The 23340-nt window shown below is 41.6% G+C and overlaps 2 protein-coding genes across 2 annotated transcripts; one reads left to right on the forward strand and one right to left on the reverse strand.

Annotated features, from left to right (window-relative positions):
• Window positions 1-233: 233 nt before the first annotated feature.
• On the forward strand, window positions 234-9381 carry MMACHC (metabolism of cobalamin associated C). The gene is made up of 4 exons (XM_048058909.2): window positions 234-379; window positions 3149-3343; window positions 3676-3828; window positions 4259-9381. The coding sequence occupies exons 1-4, from the start codon at window positions 308-310 to the stop codon at window positions 4553-4555; spliced, it is 717 nt and encodes a 238-aa protein (XP_047914866.2). The 5' UTR covers window positions 234-307; the 3' UTR covers window positions 4556-9381.
• Window positions 9382-13605: 4224 nt separating this feature from the next.
• Window positions 13606-19832, reverse strand: PRDX1 (peroxiredoxin 1). Its single transcript, XM_048058910.2, has 6 exons — window positions 19678-19832; window positions 16931-17047; window positions 16269-16422; window positions 15871-15993; window positions 14913-15043; window positions 13606-13987 (listed from the first exon to the last, which is right to left on the reverse strand). The coding sequence occupies exons 2-6, from the start codon at window positions 17034-17036 to the stop codon at window positions 13902-13904; spliced, it is 600 nt and encodes a 199-aa protein (XP_047914867.1). The 5' UTR covers window positions 17037-17047; window positions 19678-19832; the 3' UTR covers window positions 13606-13901.
• Window positions 19833-23340: the final 3508 nt, after the last annotated feature.

Here is a 23340-nt window from a genome sequence, read left to right on the forward strand (position 1 = left end):
GAAAATTAGCTCTAAACAGAGGCAATGCCCCTCTTGGACGCACAACGGCACACACCGGGCAGAAATGGCGGGTCCCTGCTGAGGCGGTAACCCAACCGCCACTAAGACACGGAGCCCCTGCCCCGCCCCGCGCGCGGAACCCTGGGACATGGAGTCTACGCCGGGTAACCCAGCGCGGCGGGGATGGAGGCGCGCACTACAACTCCCATGATGCTTTGAGGGGCGGCCCGTCTCCTAGGAGACGCGGCGCCTCGCGTTCCCGGCGGCCAGAACTACCCTTCCCGTGAGGCCCCGCGCGGCGGGCGGCATGGAGGGCCGCGTGGCGGAGCGGCTCCGCGGCGCGCTGGGCCCTTTCGGCTTCGAGGTGCACGCCTTCAAGGTACTGACGTCATGCCGGGAGGGAGGGGGGGACCGTCGTGACGTCACCCGCGGTGACGTCACCACCCGGCGGCTGCTCGGCGGCAGGGGGCGCCGCCAGACCGGGAGCCGTGAGGAGGAGGAGGAGGAGGAGAAGGAGAGGGGGGGGGGGGGGGGGGGGGAGGAAGGGCACGGGGCTGAGGGGGGCGCTGGGGTAAAGGTGCCCCGGGCAGCCCGTCCGGCCCGGCTGAGGAAGGGGGCTAAAGAAGGGTACGTGTGGCCCCGGGGAGAGTAAAGTCCTCTTTAAAAAAACCCTCCAGCGGGTTTAAAATTTAATCTAAACGCTGAGCCGGCTCCGCATTTCAGCGCCAATTTCGGCCCCTTGTGTGCTCCACGGTGGGGCTGTTCCTTGATTAACCCACGAACCCTCTTTGCCCCTGCTTAAAAGTCTTTCAAACCTCTCGCACCGTTATTAAATCAAATACTGGTTTGTTTCCTCAGCCGTCAGCCAGTCAAGACATTGAGTCAGCTGTACAAGGTCACTGCTCTTGCCTCAAAAAGGTCGTTGCTGCTGCCTTATTCTGCTTATCCGTGATGCTTGGGTTTTCCATGATGACAGGCCACTGCTCCTCTGTATTATTCGGCCATTACAAGGGGAAGATTTCGTTGTCAACATTAATCTAGTAGGAAAGAGACCTTCAATGAAAAAATTATAATCTATCTAGAACAAACATTACCTTCCCCTCCTCAGGGAAAGTCGTATTTGTCACCCAAAATAATAGTATCTTCCGTGGTGTATTCGTTATCTGGCGGAAAGTAAAAGGGAATGAGGCTCTGAGAGAAAGGAAATGTCCAAAATGTGGAGGAGAATTTAATAATACTGCTTTCGCAACGCATGGCAGCAGAATTATAGGCAGAACCCAGACAAAAAAAAAAGGCTGCAGCTGCCAGAGGGAAAGCTTATGGCACTGTGTCTTTCTAGATTGAATTTTCTTACAGCTTGCCCTGGTGTATTGACTGATGTAAAACGGGAAATTAGCAAACCTTAGATTCACATCTCTGTAATTTCTTTAGCATCTCAATTCAGCATCTTCAACAAGAGCCACAAAACTGATTACACTTTGGGGTTGACGTAAGAATGCATCTTTATAGTAAACTGAGTTTACTCTTGCTTACGTATGTGCGGGTCTGGCTGCTACTGTCACCTCTAAAGTCACTTTCACATTAATTTCACTGATACTTAGAGGTGATCAGTACCTCGCACCTTCAGGCTAAATATTAGCGTTACACCAGACATCTTTCTGAGTGTTAGACTTGGTCCTTAGGGCATCCCAGGAGAGTGGGAGTCGTCATAACCCAGAGACTGGTGTTACTGTGCAATCCCTTAGTGGTGGAGCGTGAGGCTTTCAGTCATTACCTCCTCGTGTTCGGCAGTTGCTGGTCTTGTCCCTGTCCTCCTGGTCATGTCCTCCTGCCACCCTGGCATGACCCCTCTGGACTGTGTTACATCCAGCCCTGAAAAACAGCTTCAGACTGTGGCTATGTCACGATCCATGCACTACAGCTGATGTTCTGAGGGATTCTAGTGCTGCTAGGAGCTTCACATCCTTCATTTTCACACAGAAATGTTTCCTGCTGAAGCGGTATATCATGCAGCTTGTCATATGAGCAAAACAGAAGTACCAGTTTCTTCCTGGCTGAGACAGAAAATTTAAACAAAACATAAGAAATAAACTCACAAAATGATAGACTTCTTCCAACTAGTGAGAGGCATCACAAGAATCAACTGATCAGCAAAACCAGAAGGCACGAAGTAGCACAGGGACAGATTACAGGGTCTTATAAGGACCTTACTTTCAGTCAGTGAACTCCAGCGAATGGCTCTGCACCAGGAATAACTGAGGAGTGAATGTGCTCTTGGAAAAGAGCATTAAACTGATACAGGGAAGATTTCAGAGCACGCCGCTATTCAGCTTTCTGCTGTGTCAGTGACAGCTGGATGCCCCTCCTCCACGTGACACAGCTAATTGTGACTTGCACCACCTCACTCCAGTACACTGGCTTTAAGCAGAAAAAGACTTTGGATGCTTCAGCTCTTGAGCTGATTATAAACTGTAGTCTGTGCTTTATTTCCTGTGTGGTCTCCTGCAGTTAAAAGCCCTTTGAGGTCTTTTGCATCTTTGTCTAGTCAGAGAGGTCTGCTTTTCTGGCATATAGGTTCTGTGAGTTCTTTGTTATAGGCAGGGACATTTGTATGCGGGATTTTAATTCATAATGAACCTGCTTCCACTGGCACAACAGGCACTTGCTGTGAAAGTGAGTCATGTTAAATCAGATCACTGAGGTTTCAGGTGACAGCGGGGCTGTGACCTGACTAACTCCTACTAAGAAGCAACACAAGTAGTAGGAAACTTGTCTAAGGAAGGATCCAAGGGAGAAGCAGAGAAAACAACTGTAAAAGCTTTATCTAAACCCAAACATCTGATTTGCATTGGCAAGGCTGGTTGCTGGTACTTCCGTCTGTGGTTTCTGAGCAGAGCTGGATAAAGGGCAGTCTTGAGCTGAATGTGGGAGATCACTCTTATCTCTCACATCAAGTACACCTTTCAGAAACTCTAAATCCCAGTATGCAAAAGAACCTGGTTTGAATGGAAGGCACTCAGGCAGGCTGCATATCTGGGTTGCAAATGAAGGTGGCTACACTTCTTTCTAGCATTTTAAATTCCTGCATGCCCACTAGCAAAAGCATGGGGTCCCTGTTTTAATGGAGATTTGTTTTTCTTTGCCAAAGGTTGGATGGTACAATGCTGTTCTCCAGCCGGCCTTTCATCTCCCCTACCCAGATGACACGCTGGCCTTCGTTGTCCTCAGCACGCCTTCGATGTTTGACAAAGCCCTTAAACCTTTTGTGAACAAAGAACGGTTAAAAATAATCCGGGATCCTGTGGATCAGTGTGTTTCTCATCATTTGTCAGGTGTGAAGGAGGTAAGAGCCTGAAATACTCTTTTTACTACTGTGGCATATAAACAAACAGGTGGATTGAGCAGTAGGCAAAGCCTTCCAGGTCCCTGCACTTTCTCCTTAGAAGGATGAAGCATTATTCGTATTCTGTCTCTGCCATTACAAGCTGTAGCTATGTGGAGTGCTTTACAGTCACAATTTGAAAATCCAAGGCTGCAAGCATGCTGATAAGATTTCAGTAGCAGGATGTGGAAATTTACAGGCTTCTCACAGTGCCTGATTTGCTAGGATCTAGCATTTCCGTGGTGGCAAGTCGTTTCCCATGAGTCTGGGCTGATGTTTTTGTCTTTTCACAGAAATTCCCTGACCAGAAAGTGGATATCATCTTTGATTATGAGATCCTGCCGAGCCGAAAGCCCAAGTTCTTGGCACAAACAGCTGCCCATGTTGCTGGAGCTGCATATTACTACCAGAGAAAGGATGTGAAGCTTGATCCTTGGGGGAAAAAGGTGAGGCAAAATCACAGTCTGGGAAGAAAAAAACACCAAAATGCAATCACTGAACTGTACAACATTTTTTTACCCACTAGTTCTTCCTGCAGATAAACAGAGAGGAATATCTTGATCTCTTAAATCTTCTTAGGTGAATAAAGTTCAATGTAAAAGACCTATTGGTTGTAACATTATAAATAGGGGAAAAAAACACGCTGTAGTTAATTCCTATGTTAAAGTTTCAAAAAGAAACCCCTCTACATTACAGGGGGGCACAGGAAAATGGAAATTCAGTGCCAAACGTTCAGGAAAGAGCTTTCCTTTCTTGCCTTTATAGCACTCCAGTAGGGGGCTAGGAGTGAGAAATTGCGTCAAAACTTGATGTTTGAACTCCAACCATTACTAGAGACCACGTGAAACATGCTAGATCTTTCTTTTTTACTTTCAGAAGATCTATGGCGTGTGTATTCATCCCAAGTATGGCGGTTGGTTTGCTATCCGAGGTCTCCTCCTGTTCCCAGATATTCAGGTCCCATTCCTGCAACAGTCTGCCCCTGTTGACTGTGTGAGCACAGAGGAGAAGAGAACTGAATTGCTGGAGCAGTTCAATTTCCACTGGCAGGACGGCTGCTACAGGGACATAATTGAAGTGAAGGAAAGGTACTCAGAGGAGCAGAAAGCCTACTTTGCCACTCCCCCAGCAGAGAGATTCAGACTGCTAGGGCTGACACATTTCACAGAGTAAAACGGTTCCACGAAGGGGCTGGGCACGAGCAAAGCGTAACTCCCCAGCACCTACTTATCCGTGGTGCTGAGGAGGAAGGTGTGCTGATACAGAGAGTGCAAATCCAAGCATTGCAGACCGTGTCTCAGTCCAAACATCAGCTTCTCAGAGTTGAGAGGGAGCACTGCATCGTAGCTCTTAAGGTCTCAAGGAAGGTGGAAGCAGTCTGTTCCCTGCTGTTGCTGAGTTGGTAGGTATTTTTGGGAGCCTGGTTAAGATACCCACTAGTCGTTCGTTGGGCAAAGTTCAGAAACCTTGGCAATTAGGAAACTCATGCCGCTCATTGGAAAAGTTATGATTTTCTCAAGAATTTTCTTTCCTAATATTTTGGTTTTACTCTGTATAAGAGTGAAAAAGTTTATTTCAGAACACAACGAATAAAATTATTTCTTTTGGTCTGAACACAGAGCAGATACTTTTAGATGCATCCAGGATTTTCTTACCCTGTGTCATATCTCTCCCTAGAGAATACCTGTTCAGTCCTCAGAAAAAAAGTTTTTTTTCTACATTCTTTCACTTGTAATGAATCTGGCTTAATTCAGTTAAGAAAACTTTTCTGAATTCCTTAACCTGGAAAGAAAATTCTCCAGAGATAGTTTCACTGAGTGGCATGGTCCTGTGCAGGAAGCAGAAGTAAGCAAAACACAGCCAACAGCAGCCTCCTTTTTCACGTAGTTATGAAAGGGAAAGGGACAGTGTAAAGGTCGTAGCTTGAGTCTGATACATTTCCTCTTCACTCAGGGTCAGCTTCTCAGAACAAGGTGGAGTCCTTAGGTCAATTTTGAAGCACTTACCATACAACAGCCTACTAAAAACCTGGAAAAGATACTGAATAATGGCTATGAGTGGAATTTTTACTCACATTAAGATAACTAACTGAAAAAGTCAGTTCTCATGACCTTTTCCTAAGGTAGATGAGGCTTGAATTTAAAATATTTTCCAGTGCTATGCCAGCAACACCACAGTTTTAAAGCTCTAGTTTCCTGTTGTAGTTTCTATATGAAGGAGATCATAAACTTGCACACATCTGAAAGCCGCTGCACAAAGCATTGTTGCGCTCAGAGACAAGCAGATAAAAGGGGAAAATATTCATGACTTTCACATTACATACATTGCTGGTTAATACAGCTTCAGAGAGCAACAACTTCTTTAGATGACTGTTCTGTTAAATTTGTTCATAGGTCACAGTGGCAGGGGAGTTTGGGAATTAATTTACCTTTTAGCATGCACTTTGAGGCTTACACCTCATTAAAATAATGCATTATAATAAATGAAAAGAATGTTTTGTGGAAGTTCTGTTACTTGACTGTAGTGCAGTGTTGCAAATTGCTAAGCACTTTTTCCCTTTCCCTGATACCAACATAATTATAGAAAACTATTCACTTCGCAGAACTGAGCCCTTTCTTTCTATTTTGTGTTGTGGTTCTTCATCCCTTTTGGAGACCCAAACGCTGAAGTTGCCCTAACAGTAAATCGCTGCTTGATTCAAAATCAAGATTCAGCATAACAAGTTTGTTTTTCTCTAAACAGAGTAGTGAGCATGTGATCACCGATTGTTCAGTGTATTTGCTGTTACAAAAATGTTTGTTATTTTCCATGCTTTGTTCACCGCAACTGGCTAAGGCATGCAGCTGCCTTACTGCGTGATAGTGGTATTGTGATTTTTAAGTCAGACAAATTAATTGTTTAAATTATTGTTTAAAATAATTAAATTGTTTAAATTCTGTTCATTATAGAATTACTGCTGGTTGAAATGTTGGTTAACCTTCCAGAACTTCCAAAAATCATTACAAAGTACTGAATCTCTTAGAAAAAAAGTACTGAATCTCTTAGAAGTATCTTAGAATCTCTTAGAGTACTGAATCTCTTAGAAGGATAAATACAAAACAGAATTGGATTTTTCTTTTCACATGACAATTTAAAGTAAAATTGGGGGTTGATTTCTTACAAATATTTAGTATTTTGTCTTAGTTCACGCCTTAAATATTACCATAGTCATTTCATTACAATTTTTTTGTAATTTATTTCTCTTCATATGGTATTTTGGTTAATAAAATGTACAATAAATTTGTAAGTAATCCTGAGAACTGAGTATTTTTATTTAAGCTAGGCAATGATTAATTTGTGGAGAGCTGAGGATGTTAAAGTGAGAATTGATCACCATGTTTTTAACATACTGAAAGTATTGATCTACCTAGGACAGACAAAAGCCAGCATTTGAAAACAAAAGAAAAACTTAGTGATCTTAGCAGAAGCTTGTAAACTATTAAGGCAGGCTCACCTGGGATACTGCAACATAAAACACACAGTGTAGTAGGAATTAAGTCTAAAAATGTTTATCTTCAGTAGGTCATTTGAGCAAGATTATTTAACAACAAGCACATGACGAGGCACTTTGATTTTCTTCCTCTATTCTAGCAGTCACAAAAGTTCAAGGTGTCCAGCAATACATAACTCATGCTTGAGGGATTTTCCCTCAGTAACTTGCAATTACTGAAATTCTTATATGTTAAAACATATAAATACTGACTCAGATAAAGGCAAATCTGTGTTCTTTGTGCTTCTAGCAGTTACCTCAGAGCTGGTGTATATATACATAGTATATATACTTTCTTTTAGCCAGGTCACTAATCGCCAGAGCTGCAGCTAGTAGTTTGCTTTCCCTACTGGTCTGTGTTATAAAAAGAGAGTTTGAGAACCTGTTTAACTTCTCACTTCTTGAGACAAGACCAGACATGGTCAGAAATGGATCATTCTTGGATACTGAGGCATCATGAAGACATTCTTATCTTAGGCAGTTGCAAGTATCATGCAAGTAATTACAAATCTTTGGGTAGAGTATTTTTTCAGCTACTACATTTTACACACATTTTCGCTAAATCCTAATTTTTAAACGTTTATTAAGTACCATTTTTCCTCAATATAACCAGTAGGGTGAGTATGCAAGAGCTGAGCAGTAAAGAAAATTAGAAGCTACTTGAATTTGAATTCAGTTTTAGCAAGATATTCCATATATTTCAAGCTCATAAAAGATTTTGTGGGGAAATAACAGTTCTGTGATGTTTTCATGCCTCTAACGCTTATCATTTAACCCTTCCTTCTGTGACACTTTCAATTTTTACACTTTCGTTTTTACTTCATCATTAACCTTAAAAATAACTGACATTTGTATTAAAAGATGTGACACAAAATACTGATTAGATGCCAAGTACTATCTAATCTGGTGACAAGCAACCATTATGATTATTGTTCAGAAAGGGAAAAACCCTTGAGGGCCTGTTTTTTTCCTACCAGCTACACCAATTACCTGTCCTTGATCTCAGTGGTGCAAGAATAGACACTCATGTTTGACTGGGGTATGAACTTCCTTAGGTTGCTTTATTTCCTTCTATGAACAGGATCGGTCTTCCTCTAAATCATGGAAGACTATAGACAGTTTGCCATTTTGCAGTGCTAATGTGTCAGACAAAAATAGCCTGAAAAAATACATAAGTACTATTCACTGACATTATATATCCACTATTACATTTCTCATTTTATTTTGTGGATGCTCATAGGTAATTCATTGAACAGAATTTCATTTTTAATAACTGAAGATATTTATTTTCCCAAAATACTTTCTAAAAGAAAATTTAAAAGAGAATTAGAATTTTTTAAGTCTCCAAAGTTTCTAGAAATCATGCACCTCTACACTAAGTTACCCTGTATTTTTTTCTCATGCAAAACGAAGCATCAGATGGGCAACTTCCTGTAGCTAAATTAAAGCTGGAGGGGGAGGAGGATGTCTGGGTTGAAAAATACCTCACACAACCTTAAATTCATGCTGAAAAGTTTTTCAATGTTTGCATAAAAACTCATTTCTTTTAGAAAAAATAGTTTAAAATTCTCATTTCATGTCATAACCTTTTTTTCCAGTATCGTTATGACTAGTCTTTCTGAATCATTCCCTGTTACTTCAAAGTTTTTAACAGGCTTTTCTAAAACATCAAAAACTACAGGAATAAAAATGAAAAAGAAATTCACCCTGTATTTGTGAAAAGTGAATTTGATTAAGTTTTAACTTTAAATTACATTAAATTGTATTAATTGTAGATTAAAGACTCTTCTTTCTCCTGACAAAGGACATTAATCTTATTTGTCAGTGTAGATAACTCAAACATATGTTGCTATAGAACACAGAACACAATCCTTATGGACTATCAGTTTCAGAGGGCAGTACAGACATAATATTAAAAAAAGACTTCATATAGATATATGGTCAAGTGGTATCTTGCACAGAAACATTACGAACTCAATCACATGTCCCACGATATATTTAATGACTTCAGTTTCAGGTAAAAGAGCCAAGTTTCACATTGAAGTCCAAACCCATCTCTAGGTGTGGTGAGACGAGCTTACCACAGGCACTCCGCTTGTGCAGAAACAAAGCAAGCAATTCACAGCGTGATCACAACCTGCTCTCCTGCAGCCACCGAATGTGCAGCGCAGATTAGCTGTGTGATCGCAAAGCCCTTCCACATGCACAGACTTTGGCCTGTAAAGTGCTGATTCTACACAGACTATGAACGTACTTTTCAGTATTTATCAATACATTTATCTACAGCCCCTGCTTGTTCAAGTTCTAAAACTGTGTTAGTTCAAATTCTGATTGTATTAAAACTTTTTTGTGTGTCTTTATTATGTTCTTCACTAGCACTTACCCATTAGTGTCTGTAATATCATACTCCTATATTCTGTGAGGTGTTTAAATTATATCTATGTAGAGGAGAAGACACTGGCTAGTGACCTGAGATAAAGACAGAAATATGGACAGTCAAAGTAAATTCAGTTCTAACTGTACTTTAAAGTGAAAATCTACTATGTTTTATCTTATAATATTAAAAGTAGAAGCTATGTACTTGTAATTAAGAAGAACAGGTTTTTTTTTTTTGATTTCCGAGCACAGTGTTTATTATGTGCTATTAATTTGTATCCAAAAAAGACCATGACAGCTTTAGCACAGTTTCTGAACTGGTATCTAAATGTGCTGTATTCCTGCTGGTACTGGCTGGACAGAGACGTCTAACTGCAGCCACTTCTATTTTCCCTTTGCAAAGAAGAACCAAGAAAGTTTAACTTCTCTGTAGCTTATCTGTATCAAGATACTTCAGAATATGTATTTATACAGATTGTAACATAATACTGAACATCAGACTTGCTGAACACCTCATAGAGAACATATTTTTCGAACTACGAATATGGTAAAACCCAAGTATTTTAACAAAATCTTCACAAAACTGATGTTTTGATGTATATTACTAAACAGTACAATCATGGGGCTTTTGTAAACATAATTTTCTAACCAAAGTGCATTGTTTTGCAATACCCATGAGACGTAACCTACTGGCTTGTAAGTTCTTTGAACTGTCTATATTGATTTGTTGGAGAAGCTGATAAAAAATTAATCAAATGCCTGAAAAAAAGGCTGGAGCACTTGTTAAGAAAAACATACTTTTAAAATTTAGTAACTTTTAAAGAGTATTTTTCAAAAACAATGAGAAGCTCATTTTCTAACAAAGTGCTAATTCTTTAGATATTCTTTAGCTATCAAAATATCTTATACACATCTGAAAATAAATACTCAATTGTTAATTTTGAGATAACAAACATTAAAATGTACAAAATCTACTAAAGGTTAGGTTTTGTATGTCTAATATAAAAATATATATATTTAACTAAAAACATATAACGTATAGAATTATATATACCAAAAAAATCGTCATTGATGTTCTTACACAGATGTCATTCTTGTTGAAAACCGGTGCACAAAAGTTCAGCCCTCAAAAACAATAATGTAAATACATTAAAATACAGCTAACTTCATTATATTGCCAGTAGATGTCTGACTTGGAAATTCCAAGCTATATCTGAAACAATATCGAGTTTGAGCACAGAAACAAACTCAGAGTCTTCTTGATTTGGAGAAGTTTGGGTCTGACCACCATTTTTGTGTTACACAGAGATATTCAAATGAGTGTGGCAAGTGCTCCCACGAATGTGTCACATGGCCAAAGAATGAATAAAAAATGATTTAATTGCATTAATTCCCTCAGTTATGCATTTGGTACAAATGTATAATAGCAGTAAATATATAATACAAGTTCCTGCCCCACTGGTATTTTATTTCTGGGCTTTTTTGAGCTTCTGCTTGTCATCGTTGTCTGGCGAGTCACTATGATGTTTAAATACACACTTTGTATTGTCTTAGTTTGCCAACTGCAAGTGAATGGCAACAGGCCAATTGCAAATGAAACATTTTTCTCCATCACAGATTTAAAAATGGTAGCTAATTAGGTAGCCACTGAGATTAACTACTTACTTTTCAAAATGAGGAAATTAACACACGAAAACAACTACTGTTACTGGTACACCTGAAGAAAGGAGGTATTTATAACTACATTTTAGTACAGTATCAGAGATCATTAAAAGCAGAAGCGAATATGTAACCGTATGAGCAGGGAGGGTAAACAGCAAAGGTTAATAAAACCTTCCTGTCAGAACCCGAGCCTCCGCATGACTGGAATTCAAAGGAAATACCGTACCTAACGCAGCCCGTAAACGTCAGACGAGCAGGCTAAGCAAGTCACAAGGGGCATTTCACGGGATTTCCCCACACGACTTTCCGCGGAGGCGATCCCGCAGCTCTCCCCGCCTCACGACGCCCGCCCGCCACCATGCGGCCCCGGGCGCCCGCCCTCAGAAAAGCGCGGGCGGCGCGGCGCCTCCTGGCGGGGCGAGAGAGCCCGGCCCGGGCGGCTGAGGAGCGGGGCCGCCGGGCTCAGGGCTTCCGCCTGACGGAGGAGGAGCGGCCGCAAGGAGCCGGCGGCTTCTTCCTCCCGAGGGCATGCCGTGAGGAGCGAGGGCTCCCTCTGCCTCCCTGGAGGCAGCTCCATGATCAAAATTGCACCCAGCAAGTCTTTCCCCTCCAAAATGCCATTTTAACTTTCGAATAATACACCAAATGAAGTTATGAAAGGCTCTTTATGTCATGGTGAGGTGCAGAGAGTAGTTATTAACACAAAGGCTCTTAGTCTGGGCACAGAGCAGGCTTATTTGTCACATTATCAGGACTTCATATAGTACTGTATGATATAATGGCCAAGTGTAGAAGCAGTTGCATTGGGAAAGACCTTCAAGATCATCAAGCCCAACCATCAACCTGACCAGCTGTGTGTCATCCCTAAAGCACATTCCCCAGTGCCACATCCACATATCTCTGAAATGTCTGCAGGGATGGGGACTCCACCACCCCCCAGGCAGCCCATTCCAACACTTGGCCACAGGTCCCATTTCACTTCTGAATAAGAGCAGAAAACATTCTAGTCACAGCAAGAAAAGAGATGCACATTCCACTGGAGTAGACCACACAGAGACCACCTAGGAAGTGCTGTTGTCATTTCTGTGACATTTCAAAGTGAATGGAGCTAGCTACAACTAAAGTAAGTTTTACAATAGACTAGCCCTGACTTTCCTCCTTTTCATATGCTAGGATAAGAAAGTTTGATATCAGATAACTTCATGTTCAACCACATTGCATTAGTATTCATTCACTTATCTTGAATCAGTTATTTATATGCAACTCCCATATAACCACGGGGTTATTTGCAAGGGTTTGCTTAGGGCCTGGAAGCATCCTGACACTCCTGTTACTGATCCAACAACCCCAGGATGTTAACCTAATTTGTTATCTTCATGAGAAGAACATGGATTTTAATCACTAAGCAAAATGATTTTAACTAAGCATCACTTCCACAATTCCTCAGGAATATTTGTTAGAGTTAAGCAAGACCAAGAGATTAACTTTTTTTTTTTAATATTTAGTGCAGTAAGCCTTCTGCAAGAAACCTGTTTCACCACACACACTTCACAGGTTTACTACTCAAGGCATGTGACATTCACTCTTGACTCATCTAAATAGCCCTGGGCCTCAACTTTGCTACTATTCATTTTAACAGGATAGAACTTGTTTACTAATTGAGGAGTTAAAGGCAGGCTTTTAGGCATTTATGCTTTTTAAAGTTTATATTAACCTTTACAGGTTCATAAAGATCACAAAGCTCTAACATACTTGTATCACAAAGCAATAGCACCTTCCCCAAATCTGAAGGTCACGACTTTATTACAAGGCACCTATAACCATGAAGCTACACAGCTGTAATGTAACTTAAGGCCATAGCCATATGTTTTGAGTTTCACAGTTTGCACATAATAAATTGTAGTACAAAGATGAAAGGCAAGGCTGAGCAAATCAGAGTACCATGGTTTATAGTGCCACCCTTTTGATCTTATCCATTAGCTTTAAGTCTTATGATCAACTGGCATATTCTCAATCCTCCCAAGACTCCCACTCCACATAATGGGAGAGGTTAGGAATGAATCTTGTGTATCCAAGGAATTTTGCTTTCCAGAAGGCCCAGTCTTCTCTAGAGTTTCCAAATTGGATGTTAAGGTTCCTAGAAGGTTTGCATATGCAATCAGTTTTGACTAAAAGAGATGCAGAAACAAGTTTACACTACATATGAAAACACACCTAGCCTTCAGTCATATTTGTGTTTCATGATCTGGACACTGCATTACTGCTAAAGTCTGACAGAATCTGATCCAGCCATGTTCCTCTACCTATATTCAAGACTCCTCTAACAAGAACTTCACTACTGCAACATAAGAACTGTTAGTACCTCCAATCTAAAGTGTTAGTACCTCCAATCTAATGGAGCTGTCTAAGGACTCTGGGAATTGAGTCATCTACAGGCAGCTCAGCAGACCGAGCTTTTAACTAGCAATCTTTGCTGCTATTTAAAAGTTGTGTTACTGAACCAGAGGATTACACCACAGCTCATGTTATTGTTCCCATTGTCCCCTCTACAGGGATCAACACAGATTTTATATTCTAGTGAATGAATCTGACCACTACTGACCAGCAAAATGGAAGCACTTTCAGCTCGTTGACTACACAAGACCAATACACAGCATGCTTTTTCCACAAGTTTAATAGTTACAAAAGAATACCACTGCTCTATATGCAACACATGGCTAACCACATACAATGCATTGTCACTAAAGTCAATAGGGCATGATGTACAGATATTGATCATTAGGATTTTCTATGAAGGTACTATCAACAGAACACACTTTCCTTCAAGTAAAAAAGTTACTGTTTATACCTATAGCATGATCCCTTGACTCAAACGCAATGATTTAGTCAAAGTTCAGTAACTGATACTTGCTCTTTCTGTAAGGCATACTAGTTTCCACTCAGACTGAAAGTTTACTTCTGCTTGGAGAAATATTCTTTGCTTTTCTGAACATCAGGCTTGATTGTGTCACTGCCAGGCTTCCAGCCAGCTGGGCACACTGAAATGATAAGAACATGCAAGTCTTATTCCACAGAAGTAGTTAGTGTTTCATACAAAGCATACTAACAACTCAAAACCTGTAACAATTTCGCAACGTACATCAATCAGTTTCATCACATCAGTTATTTTTAATCCTTTTCATTTGCTTACTAGGTAGAAGCACCCAAGGAACCCAACGTCTGTCCATGCAACAGTGGGCCCTCTACACATGCACACCTTCCCATCTTTCATGGAAGTTTCACAGCAAGGGAACATCAACTCCAGCAGTCTGGGTCAGGAGGCATCTTTACAACTACTACAATGTACTTCCCTGGAGCCAATCAAGCCTACTTCTCCCCCACCTTAATCAATCAATCCTGCTCCCATCCTCCAGTTTAATGGAGGAAGGGGAAGAAGAGTTAAACTGTCTCTAATCCCACTCTGTGGGCATCAGGAGACAACCACAATGCAGAGGTAGCACAGCCTCAAAACTGCAGTGACACTCAAGCAGCATTCTTTGGAGTCTTCCTTTTACGCAGCTAAGGAAGGCTTGATGCTTGCTTTACGCACACCTGGCCATTAAAGCTGTGACATCTCAGCTTCTGAGTGCCATTATACACTTCTGGTCTAGCCTGGTTTAGATGAGACAGCAGCCCTAGTTCTGCAGGAAAAGCTTCTGCCAGCTTCTGACTACTCCAGAGAAGTAGCAACCTCCACCCTTCCCCTTCAACATTTGACAAATACTCAATGGACCATGAATTGGAGTAGGATTATGCAGTGACAAATAGCTTTACAGAACCAGCTTCACTACAAGAGGCACAATCAATCACTTACTGTGAACAAATCTATACATGTACTTAGTACCTTTCAGTAAACTTATTAAACCTGTTTAGTTAATACTCTTTTCTTGAGAGCTATTTAGGATTAGATGCAAGAACCCTTACCTTCTCCATGTTTGTCTGTAAATTGGAAAGCCTGCACAAGCCTGAGGGTTTCATCAACAGAACGGCCAACAGGAAGATCGTTGATTGTTATCTGTCTCAAGATCCCCTTCTCATCAATTATGAACAGACCCCTACAAAGACAGACCTGGGTTAAACAGGTTCTGAAAGATTTGTCTGAAGTGAGTTGCAAAACCAAGCTGAATATTCTATCACACCAATAAGTTGTGTAACGTAGTATTACTGATCTCTTCCTTTCCCCAAAAGGGAAAACCTTGTGTATACTCAGTACTGATGCATTAACAGTTGAAATCCTTACATTCAACAGTAGCTAGGAGACAGGAGGTAACTTGCTTTCCTGCATTTGTTTTGATTTAAAGAAGACAGTAGTGGAAAGACGAAATGGAAGAGAAACAAAGAAAAAGGGAACTAAGAGACATTGCTGTATTCAGAGAAAAATATATGCAGTTCTTAAAAATACTGCAGACTAACTGGCCACTGCTGAAGTCGAACTAAGAGTTAACAGAAGTTCAGCTCCCTCAGCAACTTTAACTGAACAGTTGACTGAAAGATAAGGCTTGCTTTTTAATTCTACTGTACTTTAATCACCAATTACCTGTAATCACTTTCATGACAAGGTAGGACTTGCATTAGCCATGTTTATATAAGCTCACCTGCATGAGACTCCTGCTTCATGTAGATATGTAACACTCCAAGTAATACAGTTATCAAAGGGAAGCAGCAGGCCTTTATCTAGCTTACCAAAACCATAAGAAGTCTAAACACTAAGGAGACCAAGTAACATCTCCTCTGGTAGGAGTGTTTGATAGCTTAAAGCAGTTTACATGTAGAATAGCTAAGAACTTCAGTTTGTTTTAAGTGTTCAAGTACACACATGTTCTGTGTTAATCTGTACTGCAACATACAACCTTAACAAGGAGTTCACCTTACTGCATATTACCTGTACGCAATACCTTCATCCTCTTTAAGCACTCCATAGTCTTTGGCAATGACACGTTTTGTGTCAGAAACCAATGGAATTTTCATAGTTCCCAAACCACCTTGTTTCTTGGGAGTGTTGATCCTAAAAAGCAGAAGTTAAATATTTAAGAAAAATGGACAGTTCAAAGCATGAAGTACAACAGAAGCTGATCTTAAGTGTAGCATTGCACTTAGTCTACCATGAAGGAACAAAGGAACTGACCAATATTCTCCATTCTGTTCAGAAGTACCTGACACTACCAGTACTTCCTAAGCACCTTTAGTTCTTCAGTAAAGATAGTTTGAATACTCAGGATTCAGTTCCTGTAAGGACAGGCAGAACATTCTATTTGATTAAAATAAAAGGCTGATTCTTACCATGCAAGGTGACAGAAGTGAGAGTCAACAGAAGCTCCAATTATTTCACAGTTGATTTTCTTGAATTCATCAGCTCTGTCACTGTACGCAATAATTTCAGTTGGACAGACAAAAGTGAAGTCCAGAGGGTAGAAGAAGAACACAACGTATTTTCCTAGAAGAGCAGTGTCACCAGTTAAAGTCTTTTACCTTAGGTTTTATAGTAGTTGTAATATTCAGTATCAAACATTCAAGTATCAACAGAAGAGAACATTTTGCTAATACTCTAGAGAAAGGAACTTCACTGCCTATAGGAAAGTCTACTTTCCACTGACAGGAAAAAAACACTACATGGCAAGATTTTGCTGTTCCGTGTAGCACATTGGAGATGTTACATCAGTCTCAAACTGAGAGAACAAATAAGCCTGACCCCAGATTATACTTCAGAGGAATTTTAGGCTGATAACCAACAATTATCATAGCCAGAACATTCAGCCATACTGCCAACAGCTTCCCAAGCATACTCCAGCCATCAACTGACAAAAATACAAGTTGTCTAGTAGAGTCTACCATCAGGTGGTCACTATTACTTTGAAACCAAACTAAAGACTTCTACTTAGATGCCCTCTGACTCCCACATATGGCCAGATTGCATTTGTGTAATTAGAGAAGCACAAACTTACCTTTATAGTCAGAGAGTTTGATGTCTTTGAATTGCCCATCTGGCATCACAGCTGTGGCAGTGAAGTCAGGGGCTGGTTTTCCAATGAAAGCCTTTCCTGAAGACATCTTGATTTCCTCTAGAAAAGAGTAAACAGTACAGCTTAGGTAACAGTATGTTTGCACCCAGAAATAACTATTCAAAAGACCTCACCCATTTACATCAAGCATCAATAGGAACAGTTCATCACCATTTGGTCTTGCAACACAAGGCTTAAGAGTAAGATTAGTTTCAAGTTTGTTACCTGGGTAGTCAGGTATCCAAACCAAGGTACTAAGCAGATGCCTAACACTGAGATCTACAGCTCATTAGTCTCCTAATGAAAAGTAATTGTTATCTTTGACTAGTAACAGCTTATTACAGAAAAGAGCTAGCCTTCTCGAGTTTTAGCAGTAGTCAGTAAGACTTCTAGTTCCACTAATTAGGTAAGTTAGAGAATCTCTTCCTACCTTTTGATGAGGAAACCCTTTTTTAAGTTTACAAGAGAATTTAAGACCTCAAACCTTTTCTTGGTTATTCAAGCAGGGTTTTGTTCATCTCCCAAGATAACAATGGAGAAGTTCTCTACATAATTACACTTTAGCCTTGCAAACAAAGCCACCTTGTTTCATTTGTGAACAGAAGACTCATGGTATACTTGGTAATCACATTTTATGTTAGCAAGTAAAATTTCACCATGTCTTAAACCAGTAAGGCCAGGTTGTTCCCCCTGAATACTTCAGTCTACTAAAAAAGAGTAAGAGGGTACACAAGGACAACAGAGCTTAACTTCTGGCTGCCTGGCCTAACACCAAGTCATTTGCAACATGTCCTGGAGAGTATTTTTGCTCTGTCTGGGAATGCAGAATTTGTGCATCACTTCTTGAATTCCAGTTACTTTCACTTTCAGAGCATAATTTTTCAGACAGCTTGTGAACCTTGTTTCTTTGGCTCAGTCTTTTTGACGTGATCTCACTGAAGACATTCTATATACTGTACAGGCACTAGCTGACTTGGAGATACAAACCTCTGTAAGGTTAGTACGAGTCTCATATCGCTAAAGAAAGGTAAGATTCAAAGATCTTTATAAATTCTGCCTGCAAGGCACAAAGTCCATTCCAGAACAGGTCAGAAACACCTTACTTCTTGGCTCCTTCCTCCTTGCCACATACTTTCTGGAGAACTAGTCCAGAAGCTGTAAGAAGTATTTACCTTTCAGTCAAATTTAAACTTATCAGTTTAGAACCTTTTCATTATAAGTTTTACATTTGAAGGCTCCTCCTACACACCCTGAGAATACAGAAACAATAACCTGCTACCTCAGTTTGGTTTGAAAAGCACCACCTTACTCAGTGTTTCTAACTGCCTTGTGCCACAAGCAAGCTCTTCTTCATCCCTGTGTTCATCCAAGGGATTTGTCTTCAAATTCAGCAGGCTAGGAAGTAATCTTATGAATGATGGTGGCCAAAACTGCCAGGCATTCATAAGATTGTACTGAAACAGCCTAGTAGGATGACATTAATAAACCCTCTGAACTCTTCACGTAGCCATGAATACAGATACAATCCTGAAACTGCAGTTCTGTGAGAGGGGACAAGGGGACAACCATTGCACAATATTTCTCTGAGATACTGCCAACTAATGAATTTTGTCTTCTGAACAATACCTGTGTTTTATCCGGAGTGCATGACCCCACAGTTCGTCACTGAATTACATTATTTTACAGTACTCAAGCTCAAGGTCATCCTTTTACTCAGTACGATGCCAATCCTTCTATATTTGTTCCACCGACAGTCCCTGGAGTGTATTACTGGGGATTCAGTGTCAAATAAACACTGTCAGACTGCTCTCTGGCACTTCTCCTTTCTAAAGCAGGGGGTTATTGTCCCCTTTTTAGGTAACTCGAAGGTCTTTAACATCAGATTAGGAGGTTTAGTTGCATTGCACTGCAATCCAACTGCTTTCCACTGCAACCTGCCGCCGCCTGCTCTTCTTGGCGAGAGCAGCACGCATTCCCACCTTCTGCCTGGATTTTAGCCGCAGCGTTTCCTAACCCGCAGAGGCACAGACCACAGCCTCAGCACGGCAGTTCCTTTCCCTCGAGAGGAAAGGCGAGCAGGCGCTGCAAATGCAGCGCAGTTTAATGGACTCAGAGCACCTTCCAGTTGCTCACAGCTACGGCGCAGCCTCAATTATCTTTAAATTGCAGTTACACCAAGCCAGGCCTGCGCTCTAGCGAAGAATTCATACCTTTAGGACACCTAAGGCCGTTGCACAACACCCCAGCCTTCCTCCCCGCTACCCCCAGCACTGCGGTTAAAGCCTCCGAGCTGCGGTCAGAGGAGACCGACCCGCCGGGCTGCAGCACGCCGCAGCCGGCTGCTCGCACACCGCCCGACGCCGCTTCGCGTAGGGCGGGCTCCGGAGTGACTCCGGAGCGACTGCGGAGCGGGGACGGGAGGCAGCGGCCGAGCCCAGCACCGGCGGTGAGGGGGGCGGGGGAGGTCCTTGCCATCCCTCCGTTAGAAGGAGGGGGAGGGAAAAGGGAGAAGAAAAAAGGGAAGAGATGAAGAAAGCGACCCCATCTGCGCAGAGGGGGAGGGGAGAACAAAACCAAATTAAAAAAAAAAAAGGAAAAAAAAAGGAAAAAAAACTCCCTCCGAAAAAAAAAAAATCACGACCACCCCAGTCGCTGCAAGCGCAGCCCCACGCAGCTCCCCCAGCACTCACCAAAAGACCTCCTCAGCTCGACGAGACCCCGAACCAGGCCCGACCCCAGCAGGAAGCCGCGAATGCGGCAGCCCCCGCCGCCCCGCCGCTTTATAGCGGCCCCGATCTCGCGAGGAGACGGGCGAGGCCCTCCCGGCCTCCTTCCCGCCCTCCGCCCGGCCTCCCCTCACGGCCTCCGCCCGCCCCTCACGGGCCGCCGGGGCCGAGCGGGAGGCTTGCAAGGGCAGCATGACTCGGCACAATGCTGGCCGGCTCCCCCCGCTTGATAGCCTTATCTGAGCGGGGACACGGCCCCCGGCTGCTGAAAGCAGAAAAATATATATATATATGAATAAATGGAGGTGGTTGGATAGCGTCCTGGGAGGTGCCGGGGGAATGCTCGGTGTGGGGATATTCAGAAGGTGATTCAGGTGGCTCGCTGCAAGAAGTGGCTTTTTAATACCTCAGTAGAAGCAAGTCGTAATTGTTAGGAGACATAAGAGAAGCAGAGAATGCACTGGGTGTTGAGGAAAAGTGAGACGTGGCTGGCATGCCGTTTAGGTGAATGGGAGTTTGCCATTGACTTCAACATCAATAAAATCTGACCTTTTCAACAAAGCAAAATGCGTTCGCAGTATTGTATAGGTGCGGGGTCAAATCTTCTATCTTCTTCCCCTGTATTATCAACCGCCTCCTCAACCTGGTTCTAATTCTCGGGGCTTCCAGTGATACTTCCCTGTTAATGGCAAGACCGATCCAAGTCATACAAGTCATGAAAAAAGCTGAAAACTCCATTAACTGTAACCTCGAAGCTTCGGGGTTAGGATGGAAACTCTTGGTCAACACACTCACTCATTTCAGAGAGTTCTGTGAAGCCTCTCTGAGGGATGTTTAGCCTGAGTGAATTCCCACGTGCATCGTGTTTGCATCCAAGAGAGCTGAAACAGTCCTTTTACTTTTTGATTGAGGACCAAAACCTGAGTGTACACATAAAAGTTTTATTAAATAATGAATGCTAAAGGCTATAAAGGGCCCATGACAAAAGGGTCAATGACAAAACTGCTCACTTTAGTCAAAAGTGATAAACTTGTTTACCAACTGATTTTTACTCCTTGTCTGTCTTCCATTTTACAGTTGTGTTTCTTATACCGGTTAAAACTTGATTATAAATTGTAATGAGGAGAAAACCACAAAGGATTAGCAAACTTTAATTGTTTACAATCTACAACAATGTGCAGTGTTGCTGGGTGACTATACCTGTGTAGTGAATCACCCAAGAGATGACTGGTTTCAGTACCAGATGAAGTTACTCCCTCAAATAATAAAAGCAATGTAACATTAATATGTGTGCTCAATAAAAAAAAAAAGAGCTCACCTTAATTCAAATAATATATCTACTGCTATTTCTGTTGTTACAGCATGCTTAATCTTTTCAAGAAAGAAGTTTGTCACTTTCTTAATATCAATATTTTGAGGACAATTGGGGTCTATAAATTGAGATGTGTATATAACTTGGTATCAGCTCAGGCCATGTACCTGTGAACAGGTTAACCCCTGAAAGGTCAGGCTGTCCTAATTAATACCTCTACAAGAATGTAGTCTCCCTGCAACTCTAGCATATTAACCAGTGGACAACGCAGTAATGACTTTCTCATGGTTTCAGTGCTTGCTATGCTCATTTCTCACACTTTCAGATGCATAACATACCCATTTTGCTTAGCTACTGCAATGCAGTTTGTTCCGGGTTTGTGCCTTTAGCATTGCATTTCCATTCATATGTCCATGGCCTCATTATTTTTTGATTAGTTTCTGAACTAATCTTTCCAAACATCAGTTTCTGGATGTTTGGGAGAGAGAAATTGTCAGGGCTGCTCCTTGTTCAGTGAGCAGATAGGTTTCTGTGGCCTGTTTCGGTATTTAGGTACATGATGCTATTTAGAAAAAAAAAAAAAAATAGTAGTTTTTCAAGAAGGAAAGGGCATGTCTACCCAAACAGGTGCTGGGAGGACACTTTGTTTCTCCACGCTCTGCTCTGGATTAGCCCTGATGTTGTGCTCTGTTAAAATAGCTGCTAGACAGGATCAGCCCATACCTGATTAGCACAGAGCATCAGGAGCCACTTTGCGCCCATCCATACGGCTATGGCCATAATAAGTAGTCTATGCATTAGCAAAGCAGAGATGGCTGGCCCTGCCATGTTGGAGCACTGAAGCTACCCAAAGATTTCCAAATCAGTAACTGCAACAGATTTTACATCTATCTTTTTGATCACAGTATCTCCCAGACATCTTGGTTAGTAATTGGACCTTGGTGTGCCGAGAACTGTAAAAATAAAGGCATTGGTCCTATTTCAGGACACAACCACATCTGAGTTTCCATCTATTTTGTTGGGGCAGAATTTGAGTTTTTTATATAAGTGTATCCAGGAGTAAGATGAATCTAGCCAGAACAGTACTGGGAGCTGGGCTTGGGTGGTGGCTGCCCTGGGCATGCCCCCCAAGAAGATAAAAGTCAGTTCTGCAGCAGAGAAAATCCCTGAATGCCCTCTAAAGCCAGCACATTGGGACATCATCGTGTATGTTCTGTAGAGCTGATCTCTGCACATGCAGAAAGCCAGCTGAATCCCGAACATACTGAACTTACTGTATACACACATTGCCGTCAGGGACATAGTAAGAGTGAAGTCCTGACCACGTGAGGACATTTCAATATAACATATGCAAAAAGACAACTCAAAAGTCAACAACTGAGATGTTCCCAGGCCCTGGGGCATTTATGCTTAAACAGCTGGTGCACAGTAGTTTTAATGAAAACAATTACATATCATTTAAATATACAGGGCACATATTTGGTTTTCATTGCTTTGCTCAAGTGAAGACTATGTTTCTAGGTCAAAATGTCCTGCATAACCTCTTCCTTCTTACACACCTTTTTATGAAGAAACTTCATTACTGTATGTCTGGATAATCACTACTTTTTGATGACAAAACATTTCACTCTTCCTTACCTTTTCCCTTTACTCCCCGTTACATCATTGGAAACTAAGGTTTAAGTTTTCATATGTGACATTAATATAAATCAGGCATTTTCTATTTCATTAAGATTGCTGATTTCCAATGGGATTTTTGATTGGCAAGGGCTCCAAAAATAAATCAAACCCAGCAGTTTTTCCTTCTCCTTTATTCTTTCCTCTTCACAATTTTGTATTTCCTGTCATTTTTATTGCCTTGTGTTTTCCATGTGCTCTCTTTCTACGTTCCTGCGTTTTGTCAGAACAGGCTACACCACAGAAAAATCTGGTCATGTGAACGCCCAAGAGATTAATTAACCTTTGTGCCTATAAACCTCCTGAGCAGCTGAAATCAGAACAGCAATGAAAGAGTCTGCGGCAGGATGATCTTTCTGGAAATATAAACAGGAGGCTCTTCGAAGCCTTGTCAGATATGTACTTTCCCTAATTGCTGACACAATGTTAAAAAAATCTTTGTATTTACATACTTTATAAATGGAGGCCTGAAGTTAAAGACAAAGCTGGTTACAGCTTTCTTTAGGTGTGGTTATAATGAGGTACACATCCCACCAGCCTTGAGTTTTCGTCTCAGTCACTGGCACAGTTCTGTTACCTCCAAAAGCGGTGCCTGGCTGGCTGCACCCAGATCCCTGTCCTGAAATAACTGCTTTAAT

The sequence above is a fragment of the Anser cygnoides genome, chromosome 8 (genome assembly GCF_040182565.1).
Source record: "Anser cygnoides isolate HZ-2024a breed goose chromosome 8, Taihu_goose_T2T_genome, whole genome shotgun sequence".
Lineage (NCBI taxonomy): Eukaryota > Metazoa > Chordata > Aves > Anseriformes > Anatidae > Anser > Anser cygnoides.

Coding starts and splice junctions, on each gene's coding strand:
- MMACHC (XM_048058909.2), top strand. CDS start 308: ATGGAGGGCCGCGTGGCGGAGCGGCTCCGCGGCGCGCTGGGCCCTTTC. Junction 3,344..3,675: donor ATTTGTCAGGTGTGAAGGAG/GTAAGAGCCTGA, acceptor GTCTTTTCACAG/AAATTCCCTGACCAGAAAGT. Junction 3,829..4,258: donor TTGATCCTTGGGGGAAAAAG/GTGAGGCAAAAT, acceptor TTTTACTTTCAG/AAGATCTATGGCGTGTGTAT.
- PRDX1 (XM_048058910.2), bottom strand. CDS start 17,036: ATGTCTTCAGGAAAGGCTTTCATTGGAAAACCAGCCCCTGACTTCACT. Junction 16,423..16,930: donor CAAACTCTCTGACTATAAAG/GTAAGTTTGTGC, acceptor CTGCTCTTCTAG/GAAAATACGTTGTGTTCTTC. Junction 13,988..14,912: donor TACAGACAAACATGGAGAAG/GTAAGGGTTCTT, acceptor TTATCATTTCAG/TGTGCCCAGCTGGCTGGAAG.